Consider the following 14,662-nt stretch of genomic DNA (forward strand, 5'->3'; position numbering starts at 1 on the left):
CCGTGCCGCGGCCAGTGTCGTGTAGCTGGCCCTTTAAGAATTAGGATTTGAGAGTGACGCGGATATGAAAGCTAGTTTATCCCTCTTTCCTTCTCTATGAAAAATATTTGGCCAGCCTAAACTAACGACTACCAATCTGAGATAACCAGTTAATTAAAATGTCGCTTTTCCTTCGTCGTTAAACCAGAGTCGCCGTGCATGATTTTGGAGAGGGATTTAGCTCCTCGGATTACTTGACAGGCCCGAGAACTCGCTCCCTGTTCTCCGTCTCTCCGGGATAACTTTGGATAACTTCTTTGTAGCCGAGACTGCCACTCAGCTTGGCCCAGAAGCTGAACATGGACTGGGGCACGGAGCTTTGGGTAAGTCCAACCATGTTTTTGTTGTAGTTGGTCAGTAATCAGGCTATCATCTGACAGTGCTTTCTTGGAATATCGGGAACCACTTAACTGTGCATGCTAGATCTGCTCTCTCTTTTCGTCTCATCTCACCTTCTTGGCTACATGTTGCATAACGGGATGGAGTTTTTGAGATGGAAACCCGACACTTGAATAGCCCACGTTTAAACGCTTCAGCCATTGTAAAGTGTGTTGGTAGTTGTGCGTAATATTGATCAACAATGCAAGAACCATAAAGAAAAGGTTCCTGGCGACATACACAGACATTTAATGGACTATAAACTTACGTAGGTGTCTTGAGGGATGCTTCATTGTTTACACCCACACGCACCTTGCTTCCATAGAGATGAATCTGATGATGATTTGCATTGTCACCAACACTGTCACTGGTGCCGAAGTAAAATATTGTTTTAAGCAAGGAATTCAATAAGTATTAGCCAGCCTACTTGGGGTAGCCTAATTTTAGCTTTCCTGGAAAAAAAAAAAAAAAAAAAAAAAACAAAAAAAAACCTTTGTTATTAAATCTGTGTGATATTTTAATTTCTAGTTTATGGGCAAATATGTATTCAGAACTAGGCGTTTGGTCCTATTTTTATTACACTTTTGATTACAAGAGCATAAACATTGAAGATGTTTATGCTCTTGTAATCTACTCTTAATTGTCTTTAGGCTATGCAAATTACTTTAATTTCAAATTGGGTGTAACTTTTGTCTTCAGTCTAGACTTTCGGAGCATCATTATCAGGTTTAATTACATTTGTGGGGAATGTCAGTGACAATGGTGATGGCTCCTTTTTAACACATGTTATTTTTTCCACTGGTAGACTTTAAACACCAGAGAAAGTCCTGCATATAGTCTGCACACCATTGCATCTAGCTATGTTTACAACTGCCACAAAACCATGTAATCCCGTTTACCTTGATGCCTGGCGCCGCTTATGCCACTTAACCGCAGCAATAAGCTCACACGCTGGCAGCAGACATTCACGGGCACCCTGGATATGTAAACTGGAGCAACGCAAGATGAGGACAGGGAGGTTGTGGCCTCGTTACAAACTCTCCCCCCTAGGCCCCTTCACTGTCCCCTTTCCATCCTACTCACTGATGGTGCTACAGCCTAATTAGTTTTGCCCTACTTTGATAGTCATTGCTGCTACACACATCTATCTACTCATAACATTGTCGCCAGGCGTTTTACAATCCTTAGATCTTCCACTATAGTTGTTATACTGGTTTAAAGCCACAGCCCAATTTGTGCTTGCTTTTGTGTAGTTTTTAGACATTGTCAAAGCTGAATCTTCTTTCATACGTAATACACTTTCACGTGTTGTCATTAATTGCTTGTTAAGTATTTGTCTGCAAATGTCCTCCCTTGGGCCAACTCAACTCTGTGGCATCTGCCTCCTTGATTGTTGTTAATCCAAAGGCTATTTTAAGATCTCAGCATTAGCCTGTAATAGTGAGAGAGAGAGTGCAACTGGTGAATGAGAGCTACAGCGCGGTAGGTTTGGCTTCGTAGTGACTCAGGACTGAAATATCTACCAGCCTCAGACCTGACTGGGACTTATAGGGTGACTCTTTTTGAAGTTATGTTCTGGTTGTGTGAAAGCAGTTTTGTCTGTGGGATTACTGGAAACACTGGGAGATAAATGAAACCAGGCTCTCTAGATGTTTAGGCTCAAGTTTTTTTTACAAGATAGGAGTAACTTTTGAATGAGCCACATGTTGGTTAATTATTACTTAAAGATGATACTAACTGGACTGTGTATTAACTAGGGGCGCACATTAAAATCTCACTCTTATGATGTTTCCTCTAAGATTCACACTGTAATTATTATCAGACATCAACGCATTTGCTGTTTAGTCCCCTCTTTAAGAATTGTTGTTGTGTCCATGAGCAAGTCACTGAATCAACCTGCAGATTATTATGAAACAGATAATGCTTCAAAAAGCAATCTTGCTTGTCAAATGTATTGCATTTTAAAGTGAGAAAGACAATCGGCTAATGAGGGTGTAAGGATAGTCACATGGGATATAATTTATTGTTTCCTCTAGACTGTAATTTTGTAAACAAATAATCTGCACATGCCATGTTGTGATGGGTGCCCTTTGGGTTGTTTGATTTTTCAATCACCACACAAACAGAGTCTATCATGACTGGCTCTGTTTGTTTAAGATTGGGCACAGTGAGTGAGGGCTTTTCAGTGTAAATATTTGATGGAGAGTTTGCTGTGGCTGCCCCCCTTGTGTCAAGTGATGTTTGCTGACCAATCCAAATCCCAGAATCTAAAATGCAAATAGCTGCATGCAAAAATACCTGTATTAAAATAACTGTAAAATACCCGCCTGGCCTGCTTGTATATTGTGTTGTTTTGAATTTAGTTTAGATTTTCATTTTGGGTTATTGCTGATGCAACCATCAAGAGTTTCTCTTCCTTCTTGAACAGACAGAATTGTGGATAAGTGGTTAATTCAGGCCAACTCATCAAAATGAAATGGATCAAATGAAAATTATGAATGTTAGGTGTTTGTGACACTTTTCTCTGAAATGTAAAAAAAATAAATAAATAAAAATCCTTGAAAACAAATGTCCTTTGCAAATTACTGCCTTTAACGTTTGTCCTATTAATGAAGCCCCCAGTGTTTCTCTTTGTTCTTTACTTAAGTGTGATTGTAGTGATAGATGGCAGACTCCAGACCTGCCCAGAACTGTGTTCTGTAATTAGACTTCACATTACCTCATTCATCTGGTCTTTTGTTTTACCTGAAGGGCAGGATAAGGGTATGTAAAGCAAGGCCCGACCTGTCAGGAATCCCCCTTTAAATACAAAGGCCAACAACACAGACCTGAGCAACAGTGTAGAGCAATGAGCATCGGCTCTTGATCAAGTTTATTTAGATAGCTATGTGGGCCTAAATCCCTTTTCTAAACCATAAAAACATAATATTGTAATGTCACAGAGGATGTGTGATGCCAAAATTAACTTTTTGTTTGGACAGTACAGTGACACTACGCGCACACGCACACACACGCACACACACACACACACACACACACACACACACACACACACACACACACACACACACACACACACACACACACACACACACACACACACAAAAGGACAAAGTACTACTGTTTGCATTATTGTAATGTGTGATATTGTTCAATAATATTCTTACTCACAATAACAAGTGTGATGTATTGCTTCATTATATTATGATAAACGATAATATTAAAACTAATTTATACCCCTAACACAATAACCCAGCTCATATTGTTCTTTCTGTCACATATTGAATGATATTGTAATGCTTGTGAGCTGTGACAGGTTTAATTCTTAACTGGAATACATTACAGTCATTAAATTATAAGACAAACATGAGGAAGAGGGAAACAGCATAGCTTTTCCTTGAAGAACATCTTTTGCTTGGCTAAATATTGCTGTGTTTGCAAATGAAAAATTGGACCTTTATCAAAACATGTGGAGAGCCCAGATGTGTGATCTTTATTTGACCAGAGCCACCTCACAGTTATGAGTTGCCACATGCTCTGACTCCATCCTGCAGTATAATGTCTTTTCCTTATTTGTATCACATGCCTTATGTCTTCTCCAGGACCAATACGACATCATTGAGAAGCACACGCAGTCAGGCCTGGATCTGGTGGAGAAATATGTCAAGTTTGTGAAGGAAAGAACTGAGATAGAACAAAACTATGCCAAACAACTGAGGTAAGACCCCCCTTTGCCTGAGCCTCAGATTCTTGTGTGTTGATTTGTGATGGAAGCAGCGCATATTTTAACACTGTTTATTAAATGTTTTCTCCTGTCTTGTGACTGCGTTGGGACAGAATCAAACTTGTCTGAAACACTAGACTCTTTCTCCAGCTGCAGTCCCCCCCCCCCCCCCCCCCCGTTGTCCCTATCCCTGCTCGCCCCTCCCAGGCCCACATCTGCTGTGCTCTGGCGCTGAATGGAGGAAGTGGGAGCAGACTGGCACATGATAGACAGGAAGTGGTTAGAAACAGTGAGGAGGACCAATAAGAGAAAAGAGGCTGTTTTTATAGTGGATTTATAGTTGTATTGTGTCTTAATTTCTCTCATGTGTCTTTCTGTTAAACCCACAAACTGACATGTATATATTTTACCACCAACAGAAACCTATCAAAGAAATACAACGTGAAAAGAAGCAGCAAAGATGAACCAGACTGCAGGTGAGCCATGATGTTTGCCACCACAGCTATTGTGCTCTTTTAACAGAAAAGAAAGTTTAATTCCTCTTTAGTAAAACTGCAAAGGAGATCTATTGAAAAACAGTAATGAAATGCCTAACTGCTCTTATTTATCATAGGGTTAGTTTTCTCAAGTTTCCTACACAACATGCAAGTAGATATTCTAGCATACTGTTCTCTTCTGTTCTGTCTGGAAAGGCTAGAACTACTTTCAGAAATACAATATTTTATCCTCTACAATCAGTAGCTGAGATGTAATTACAGATGTGATTACAATAGGATTGACTAACGCAAGACAATATCGGTTGTTCCTAAAATAGTGCAGTAATAAATAAGGAAGAGTCTTATTCTGATACAGCCCACTGTAGGCTTGTCTTTGAGTCCAGACATTTCTCATCTTATCTGTTGACTCCTGTCGCCTTGTCCCTTTATTCTCCACCCTTTCCTCTCTCCTCCCCTCAAACCACAGGCTGTCCAGCTACCAGGCCTTCCTGGACATCCTGAACGAGATGAATGACTACGCAGGCCAGAGGGAGCTGATCGCTGAGAACATGATGATGAACATTTGCATCGATCTCACAAAGTACCTGCAAGAAATCAAGCAGGAAAGAAAGATGGTACGCTTCAGAGCTTCTCACATTAACAATAATAATATAGTTTAATACACTGTACTGTAGCCCTGTGAACATAATACCTGGGTAAATAAATCTAGTATTGAACCATACAATTGCCCTTTAAGTATGTTTCAGCCAAATCCCCAAGTCCAGAATGACATGGTAAAAGTGTTGAAACAGGAAGAGATATGTCCCTTAGAGAAATGGGCCTTGCCTTTTATATATTGGGAATGTTTTGACATTGTGATTGTGCTGCTGAAGCATGCAGCTGTGTACAGACGTGATGTCTCAGACAGACACTCTGGTATTTGTTTTCTGGTCTGTTATATTGTGTGGCTTTTGGAGGTCATTGTTTATTCTATGTCTCCCCCTACACATAGCTGCGTGTCTCTCTGTCATCTGACCCTCCTCCTCCTCTCACTCTGTCTATTTTTATGAATGTCTGCAGTATCTTATGGAGGCCAAGAAAGCCCAACAGAATTTGGAAAGCACTTACAAGCAGCTTGATAGTGTAAGAAAGTATTTTAATTTGTTTTAAGTCAATAGTTATTACTCATTATAACATTTATTAATGCCCACATTAATGAAATATTGAGCAGACCGTGAAACTGATACTGACCATGAAGCCCTGTTCTTGAATTCACAGAGTAAAAAGCGCTTTGAGAGGGAATGGCGAGAAGCAGAACGAGCAGCGCAGTATGCAGAAAAGACTGACCAAGACATAAATGCCACAAAGGCAGATGTGGAAAAAGTAAGGTTTCATCAACATTAAATATAATAAACATAATCTGTTTGTACAAATGCATCTGGTTATTATTTTCATGTCGATATTTATTCCCAGGCCAAGCAGCAGGCTCATATGAGAGCACATGTTGCAGAAGAATGTAAGAATGATTATGCCGCTCAGCTCCAAAAGTACAACAAGGAACAACAGCACTTTTATTTTACTGATATGCCACTAATATTTAATGTAAGTTATGTTTCCACAAAATATGATTCACAATAAGTAAATAATGTTATCATGCTAAGTTTATGCTGTGTCTTTATTTCTCCAGAAATTGCAAGACCTGGATGAGAGGCGAGTACGAAAGCTAGCGCAAGGATACAACTTGTTTTCTGACACAGAAAAACATGTGATGCCTATCATTGGCAAGTGCCTTGAAGGCATTACTAAAGCTGGCACTAGTGTTAATGAGAGGAATGTGAGTGGACCACAAAAATACACTTGAACATACAGGGAATTTGTTCCCCTGCATTCTTTTAAATCTTGATTTGTGATATCGGCCCTGATGTCACTGCAGGACTCCATGGTTTTAATAGAGCAGAACAAGTCTGGCTTTGAGCGTCCAGGAGATCTCGACTTTGAGGACTTCAGCCAAGGCATCAACAGGGCGTCCTCCGACACCAGTCTGAGCAGCCCAAAAGGCCCCATGGACCTGCTGGGCAAGAACCGGGGCAAAAACTTTTGGCTTTTCAGCAAAAAGAGTAAGGTAAATTCAGATATACAAACAGGATAACTATTAGTAGTTGGGCAGATAAGCATGTGATTGTGAAATATGAAGTGTGAGAATCTTGTTTGAGAGCACTCTTGATGGACTTGTGTGCTACACACTCACAGCACAAACACAGCCTTTTACAGTTCACCATAACAAAGCTTGTAGCATGTTCCCTCTGATGTAGAGAAGCAGGTTCTTTGCATGGCTCTGTCCTCTGTGGATGAATAGACTGCCCCACCTCCCTCTCTCCTACTGTGGTTTCCAGTAGGTCACTGAGCAGGCTGCATTCTGCTGTGCTGGTACTTTCATCAGCATGGGCTTAAACAACACTGTTTTCCTCGACAGCTATCCCAAACACACTGCTCCTATTATCCAACCTAGAACTAACTAGCATTATGTCCTGGGTCACAATCAAATCTTTGTACAAAAAAAGGGTGACAAAGGTTTGGCAGGTCACAAAAAATACTCTCTTTTCTTCTTGTTATTTTTGCTTCAAGTTTTAATAGTAAACACATTTGTCTATCTGAGGTGTCCCAATAGGACAACATTTACTGAGGTTGTAGTTGCTGATCACTAATCTTCTTTAGAGTCCCCTCTACAACCCCACTAGAGGACCCTTCTTCATTTCCTGCCGTGTTTGTTCAATGGCTCTTTTCTGTCTGTCTTTGGCCATAGTCTCCTTACACTGTTTTGTGTATGTGTGTGGCACACTGCTCTGTGTTATCAGTCATGCTCTCCCAATTAGGCCTGCAGTCGTATGAATAGGAGACTGACCAAACTGACTTGAATGGGCTTTTGGTTCATGCCTTGCCCATAAACACTCCAATTTCAATTTCAGACTCTCTTCTGAAGAGTCTATAACTCTGAGCAAAGTGGCACATTTCTCAAGTGTTTATGTAATAATAGTACTCCTCCGGTTTGCACACAGGCCATTTATTAATCTTGTAGACTTTTTAGCAAAAGTTAACATTTTCAGTTTATTCTCTAGCTCACAACATTACACTGGCTAACACATATACCAAATAAATCAGCTTGGAAGTTGTTTTCTTGAAGACCAATTTATAAACTACAACTATAAAATGTCTACATACAAGATTCACTGTTGTATGCTGAGCTCCAGTGATGTATGGTTTCTTATTATAGCTATATAGGTCAGAGCGTGAGGGTACAAGTAGGTTTGAAACTTTACTTGAGCACACTGCCATAATATTAGTGCCAATACAAAAAAAATACCTTTAGAAAAGCACATGTATGGTAAAGATATGGTCTAAAACATATGCATCAATCGCTATGTTTTTATTTGTTCAAATTTTCTTTGTCCACAATCTTATTTCACAGCAAGCCCATAAGAGAGCTGTGTAGTCCCATTTTGTGCAGAGCCCTTTTTATATTGAACTCTTCAAATAAAGCTAAATGTCTTTTCATTAGTTTGGGAGTCAGATGATCCAATATATTGACCTGATATATCTATATATCTCTGCTACTATCAATTACTATTAGCTTTCAGATTCAAAGGCAACTAGGGGAGTAGTAAAGTGGCACAGTTAACATACAGTATGTATTAAAAAGAAAATCTCTTTACTTGATTGCATTTGGCAGTTTATATTGTCTGCTGGTATCACTGGTGTAGGGGCGCTATGGGACGCTTGCTATGTTACTGTTGTTTGCTTTGGGTTTGCTTCAGTGTTGTCTCTCTGGCTTCATGGTGTTGATGGTGTCTTTTTCTTTCCCTTGTCACATTTTGTTTTTTCTCTGTCTGTCCCTCTTCTCTCCCCACCTTCCACTCAAACTCTGTTGCTCGTGGTGGTGGGTGACTTTCGTCCCCAGCTTTCTCCCTCTTCGTTCCCACCGTTCTCCTCACCCCCCGCCCCTTCGCCCGCTAACGGACCCCCCTCCCCCAAGTTTGGCCGGGACACTCTGTCATACTGTTTGAAGGAGATCAATAAGACAGTCAAACCCCGAATATCATCCTTCAGGACCCTCAGGAGATCGGTGAGTCACCAGGTGGGACGGGTCTCTTGTTGGATGCCATCATCTGCGGGTCTATGTTCAGGTTTTACTGCTTCAGCCACAACGAATTACCCTTAAATGGGTTTGACACCAGCTTTTTTTTTTACAGCAAATCTGGAAAAAAAAAATATAAACATTGGGGTTATGGACAGTATGCTGTTTGTTTTTTTTCACAGAAGTTTACTCCAGAGAGGATCATGGTAAAGTTAACCTCTATGCCACTGTGGGGGTTATTATGGTGGTACAGTGGCCAACTTTTCATTGAAAAGTTTACATTTGAATGCAAATAGCACTACTGTGCTATTGCAAGCACATTATTTCAATGCAATGGTAAGTTGGCCACCTAGTGGTTTTAAAGGGAACACCCAGGCTTTTCTTTTCATTTAGCTCATGTTATTCAGTATTTGGTATTCATATGTTTTGACACTTTTCTGGGTGGCATGTTTTGTGGCATGAATTTAAGTGCAGTTCAATACAATTATTTAAAATTAAAATTTATACAAATAATTTGGATACATCTCCATTGAACTGGACCAAGATTCACTGGTGTTTCTTTGAGTTACTGCTGGTCACCATGGTTACAGCTGAACCTTGTCCTGAGGTCTGTGTAAACAGTATTCTGTGTCCTTACAGCCCACAGTCACAGAGGACTTCACCCATCTGCCCCCCGAGCAGCGCAGGAAGAGGCTGCAACAAAAACTAGACGAGATTGTGAAAGAGTTGCAGAAGGAAGTAGATCAGAGGTGCATGTCAATTTATTTTCCTATTGCTTATTAATAAGCATGTCTGTTAGATCTGCTCCGAAGGGAGAGCGATGTAATATTCATGCAGCACAGTGCTGCGTGTTTGTCATTTGTTTACACTCCCTGAGCCCCACACGAACTCGCTCCACTCAAAGTCACTTTCCTTTTCCTATTTCCTCAGTGAAGCTTTGGGCAAGATGAAGGATGTTTATGAAAAAAACCCTCAGATGGGAGACCCCGCCAGCCTCGCATCCCAAATAACTCAGACGACTCAGAACATAGAGCGGCTAAAGGCAGAGCTCAATAAGTACGAGGTAATCATGACCTCTGTTGTTCACTGCGAGGAGATGCATAATTATTTCATCAATGTCAAAACAGATTTCAATCATTACAAACTTACTTCTCCATAGAACATTTTGTAGCACTTACTGTGTATTTTCTCCCCTTTTTCACTGGGCAGTTTCTGTTTGTTTTTTTCTTCTACAGACTTGGCTTGCTGAGGCGGGAGGTCGCGGTGACACCCTGCGCTACAAAGCACATGCATTTAACAACAACGGGTCACATGACATAAACAGGTGACAGTAATATCTTAACTGTAATTGGAGCTTAATCAGCAGAGATGTTGTTGACGCTTGTGTTTTCCCTCAGTCCTGATGGGGCTCACTCTGATGAGAGCACTCCTGACACCTCCCAGGCCATTTACGCAGAGTTTGACGATGACTTTGAGGATGAAGAGCTAGCAGCTCCTATTGGGACATGTACTGCGATGTACAACTTCCCCGGTATGCCAAGAGACTCATTTCTTTGAATATGAATTATGTGCAGCAAGAGGTAGTAATGTAAGACTAATCGCTTTTATGGCAGCTGAGTTTCTTTTAAACTCTCTGCCCCTAGAGATGAGCAGAATATTCTGTTCAAAGCTGCAGCCAACACAAAACAGGAAAGGGCCGGTGTTTAAATATAGCTCTGCTCTTTGTCCTACATTCAAAGTTAAAATCTATTGTCTTCTCGTCTAATGGGAATTTTATAATGTAACAGGGCTGTATAATTAATTTTATTGTGTTTTTAAAAAAAAAATAGATTATTGCTCAAATCTATTACGACATGTGTAACAATTAACAATTAAGTCTGTTCTGTGCGCTTGTTCAGCCTTCAGAACAAAGCACAAAGACACTTGTCTACTCTAGAGAGACTTTTATAACATGAATCACAAAATATCACAAATTATCAATTAAATTATTATACATTTTTACGTTTTGACTGTACAGGTCCAAGGTCCACTATGTAACTTTTCTAGTGGAAGGTTCATCACCTTTAATGGTTCACACTGTGGGATTAAATGTATCTATCTCACATTTACCAAATTACTATTTATTGTGATGAAATTACCTTGAAAAACATGCATTCTTATTTTGAGTGACTAACCTGTTTGCAGCTCTCACCTGTACCTTGGCCTGGCTCGTCTGTCTCCATGGAGATACATAGATATTGTTTATACCATACTATAACACATTATAGGCAAAGTAAGAATCAAGCAAGTGGCAGACAATCCACCAGAGATATTACATCAGTGGTCTCTTACCTTGTTCCTCCAGTGAGCTACAAAATGAAAATGCCAGATAGCAACAAGAAATTTATATATGAGCCACAGCAAGCCTTAGATGTGAACAGTTTAACGGATAATGGTTTATGTTTCATAGACATCTATCAGTGCATAGAGTTGAGCATTAATATAATACAATAATATAATAATTTACTATGGCAATAGGCATGTAATTAAAATATTTTAGTTACAGTACAATACATATTATTCAGAAATCCCATGGTGCGCCACTAAGGAGGGCTCCTGAGCTACAGGTTTGAGATTCCTGTGTTCCATTGCTTTAAACCAAAATCATTATGCCAGTGTTTTTTCATAATTGAGTAGCCCTATTGTGTACTAATATTTAGTTTTGCATGATAAAGTATACTGAAATCAGATTTTTTTTAAATTTTATTTTACCTGTTCAGGTGCCAGTGAAGGGACCATCTCGATGCAGGAGGGCGAGGAGCTGGAGGTGGTCGAGGGGGACAAAGGTGACGGTTGGACTCGAGTTCGTAGAAGTAACGGTGACGAAGGCTACATTCCAACTTCCTATGCCACAATCACGCTATTCAAATGAAACGTTCACAGGGCAGAGAAAAGTCCTTTTGCATTTCCCCCTAATGTGTGAATCACAAAAGACAGTACCGTACTTTGCTTTGGACTTGGGACTACGAGTTTTGCCAAAAGGAATTTCAAGAGAGGTTTACCCTCATGGCACAGCAGTGATGGTTGGATGATGCACGTTAAGGAACCCAAGTTTTTTTTTTGTTTTTTTTAATCTTTAAAATTCAACACTTGTTAACAGCAGGATTTTGACACAATGCAAGAAGGTAACTTTTGAAGTGCATTGGTAGTGCAGTGGTGGGTCTTATTCCACTGCTGAAAATGGAGGAAAAGAGCTGCTCTGATCTTTACATTGAGCATTAGCAGTAATATTATTTAGAATCTTCTTTTCTCTTTTATGTTCACAAATAACTGCCCTAACAGCTGTCATTTTCACTCTCTACACTTTAGAAACCATCCCTGGCATCATGTTGTTTTGCATGGAGCTAAAATAATACACATTTTAGGAATAACTGAGGTGTGGAAGTTCTGATGTGTACAGCTCTTCTAAATGCAAGAGCAGACGACACTAAATCTCTGACAATCACTTTGCTATTCAAGTTTTTTTCCCCGTAAAAGCTGTAATATCTGATACGGAAAAATGTTCTGAAAATAATTTATTACATGAGTTTTTGTTAGTTCTCAAGTTCGATGGTTAGGTCTCTCTTCTATTCCCAGATGCACAAATACTGGGCTGCCACAAAAGGGAGTAGAATAAGTTGAAGTTAAATGTGCTAGCTTGTTTTTATGTAAAATATATTTAAGGTTCACAACACCACTTTTGTCTTAGTTTTTTTCATTAATAAAGGAAGTTTAGATAGATGACAAATCTATAATGCAGTTAATCCATTTGGTTTGGATTTCACTCTATCCTGGTTTATGTTTTTGGAGCTAGCTGTAACTAGTCACATGTCTACAGTGCCTTATTATTTTGTATTGTATATACCATTTATACCAGGATCTGTTGTGTTTTTCAGTTCTTAATAAATGTGCAGCACATTTAAAGTTATATTTGCTAGTTATGTTCTGTATGTTTTTTGTTTTACTTAAAATGCAGTAAGTGCACTTTAAAGGTGTACTGGGCAACATTTCTGTTGGAGGGTCTGCTACTTGCTTGTCTCCATGGAGGTGTTACTGCTTTCCCTGAAATGTTCCATGTATGACTTTAAACATTTCCATCTAGCATTTATTCATTATGGGTGTTTCTATTGCTCAAAAATACAATAATTCCTTCTGTGAATAGGGGCAACTCTCCACAGATCTGAGCTGTAATGTAGAGTAGTGTTTGTCTCGCTCTTGATAGACAAGTTTAATCTATACTGTGGAACATTAGGCAAAAGCAATAACATTTCCATGAAGACTTGGTGAACCCTCCTCTAGAAATGTTATGTAGTGCACCTTTTAAGAAACCCATCACTTACTCCCATGCCACATTAATACATATGGTATGCCAAGGTGTGTGTGAAGTGCAGTATGCACTAGACTAGAGCCCCCTGGTATTCCCAGTGGTCTCGAATTCCAGCTTAGCTTTTGAAATTAGATGAGATCAGACATCCTCAGGTTAGGTAATAAATATTGTGACATTAATTTATAGTCAATTTATCTTCTTCCACTTTTATTTGTCTAATTTCATTGTTCTGTGTCTGTGTAAAGACAAGGTTAGTACAAAATTGTGGTTACTAATTCAGTTGTATTGAATTAATGTAGACTTTTTGCTAAAACCTCTGACCTCGACAAATAAGTTTGAAGATAAATTGTAATTCTGCTTTATGGGCAACAAGTAAACCTTCATTACGTTCCATCACTGAAGATTAAAAAGAATACCTACAAATTTTACTTAAGTACATTTTAAAGTGGGTACAAATTTAATTTTACTTCACTACATTTGAGAGCAGGTATCTGTACTTTCAACTCCACTACATTTTTACACAGGAGTGAAAAGTAAAAATTACTGACTTGAGGTTTTGAAGTTTCAAGCTTCGGCTTTCAACAGACACAAATACACAAAATTCATAAGAAAATTAAGATACTGATTCGTATTGCTACTGCTGACCAAAACCTGTATCATTTTTGATAAATATCACAACATTTAACACTTAAAATCTGTGTGAAATATTTTTACTTTTTACTCTAAAACCTTCATCTTTTCATGTGATACTTTTACTTGAGTAACATTTCACCTCTATATCTGTACTTTTACTTAATGTAACAAAACTGAGTACTTCATTCTCCACTCGTTATCCAGACAATCCTACCTGTTGCACTGCCTTGCTCGACAGATGGCACTATTGCACCACTTTCTGTACACCACGTCCTCATCCACCTTTTTCTGCGCGTTTTGTTTTCAATATAGGTCATGAATTTGCATACCTGATTACCTCTATGACTTTAAAACCCGTCGGCCTACAGAGCACAGCTTCTTAAATAACCTGCCCGCGCGCCCCATTTTCCCGCTCGCCTCATTCGGAACAGCAAACAACAAAGCGTGGCAATTAGAGTGAAGTAGATGGATAGACACGGAAATATCTAAATGTAAAGTCCCTGGTGTTTGTGGTATGATTGCGCTGGGGGGGTCTTTGGTGACTTGACGCCGTATTGACTGAGTGGTGGGTGACGGGGAAGTCGGATCATCATTGGTATGCAAAGCCCTGACTCCCAGGATGCGGTAAAGGTCAGCCTCTCAATAAGGAGACTGCATCCTGCCCCCCGTTCACTGCTGGGGACATTTTAGGAGGAGTTAAGACCGGAGACAAGCCACACCTCTGCAGTTTTCCGTAGGTGACGATCTGATAAGAAAACCATTATTATTAGTCCCATACTGAGGAAATTGCAGCGTTGTAACAGTAAAGTGGGCTATAAAGGAGCATCATTATGTTGTATTTCACATAATAAAAGCAAACCAGTGGTAAAAATACGACTCAAAAGGATTTTAATGGGCTCATATTATGCTATTTTCTGATCTCTGTGATCATGTTG

The 14,662-nt window shown here is 39.5% G+C and overlaps 1 protein-coding gene across 4 annotated transcripts; it reads left to right on the plus strand.

Moving 5' to 3' along the window:
- Nucleotides 1-24: 24 nt before the first annotated feature.
- On the plus strand, nt 25-12,702 carry trip10a (thyroid hormone receptor interactor 10a). 4 transcript variants are annotated; one of them, XM_055152895.1, is made up of 16 exons: nt 25-362; nt 4,020-4,135; nt 4,561-4,617; nt 5,105-5,252; nt 5,698-5,760; nt 5,896-6,000; nt 6,091-6,219; nt 6,305-6,451; nt 6,551-6,739; nt 8,573-8,737; nt 8,932-8,955; nt 9,389-9,498; nt 9,680-9,812; nt 9,985-10,073; nt 10,147-10,280; nt 11,509-12,702. In XM_055152895.1, the coding sequence occupies exons 1-16, from the start codon at nt 339-341 to the stop codon at nt 11,658-11,660; spliced, it is 1,785 nt and encodes a 594-aa protein (XP_055008870.1). In that variant the 5' UTR covers nt 25-338; the 3' UTR covers nt 11,661-12,702. The 4 variants fall into 4 exon arrangements, with proteins under 4 accessions (XP_055008870.1, XP_055008871.1, XP_055008872.1 ...); XM_055152896.1 differs by lacking the exon at nt 8,932-8,955; XM_055152897.1 differs by lacking the exon at nt 8,573-8,737.
- The last annotated feature ends 1,960 nt before the right edge of the window (nt 12,703-14,662 follow it).

This window comes from Boleophthalmus pectinirostris, unplaced genomic scaffold (genome assembly GCF_026225935.1).
Source record: "Boleophthalmus pectinirostris isolate CB_2022bp ecotype Guang Dong unplaced genomic scaffold, ASM2622593v1 HiC_scaffold_17, whole genome shotgun sequence".
NCBI lineage: Eukaryota > Metazoa > Chordata > Actinopteri > Gobiiformes > Gobiidae > Boleophthalmus > Boleophthalmus pectinirostris.

Coding starts and splice junctions, on each gene's coding strand:
- trip10a (XM_055152895.1), top strand. CDS start 339: ATGGACTGGGGCACGGAGCTTTGG. Junction 6,740..8,572: donor TTTTCAGCAAAAAGAGTAAG/GTAAATTCAGAT, acceptor TTTCGTCCCCAG/CTTTCTCCCTCTTCGTTCCC. Junction 9,813..9,984: donor CAGAGCTCAATAAGTACGAG/GTAATCATGACC, acceptor TTTCTTCTACAG/ACTTGGCTTGCTGAGGCGGG.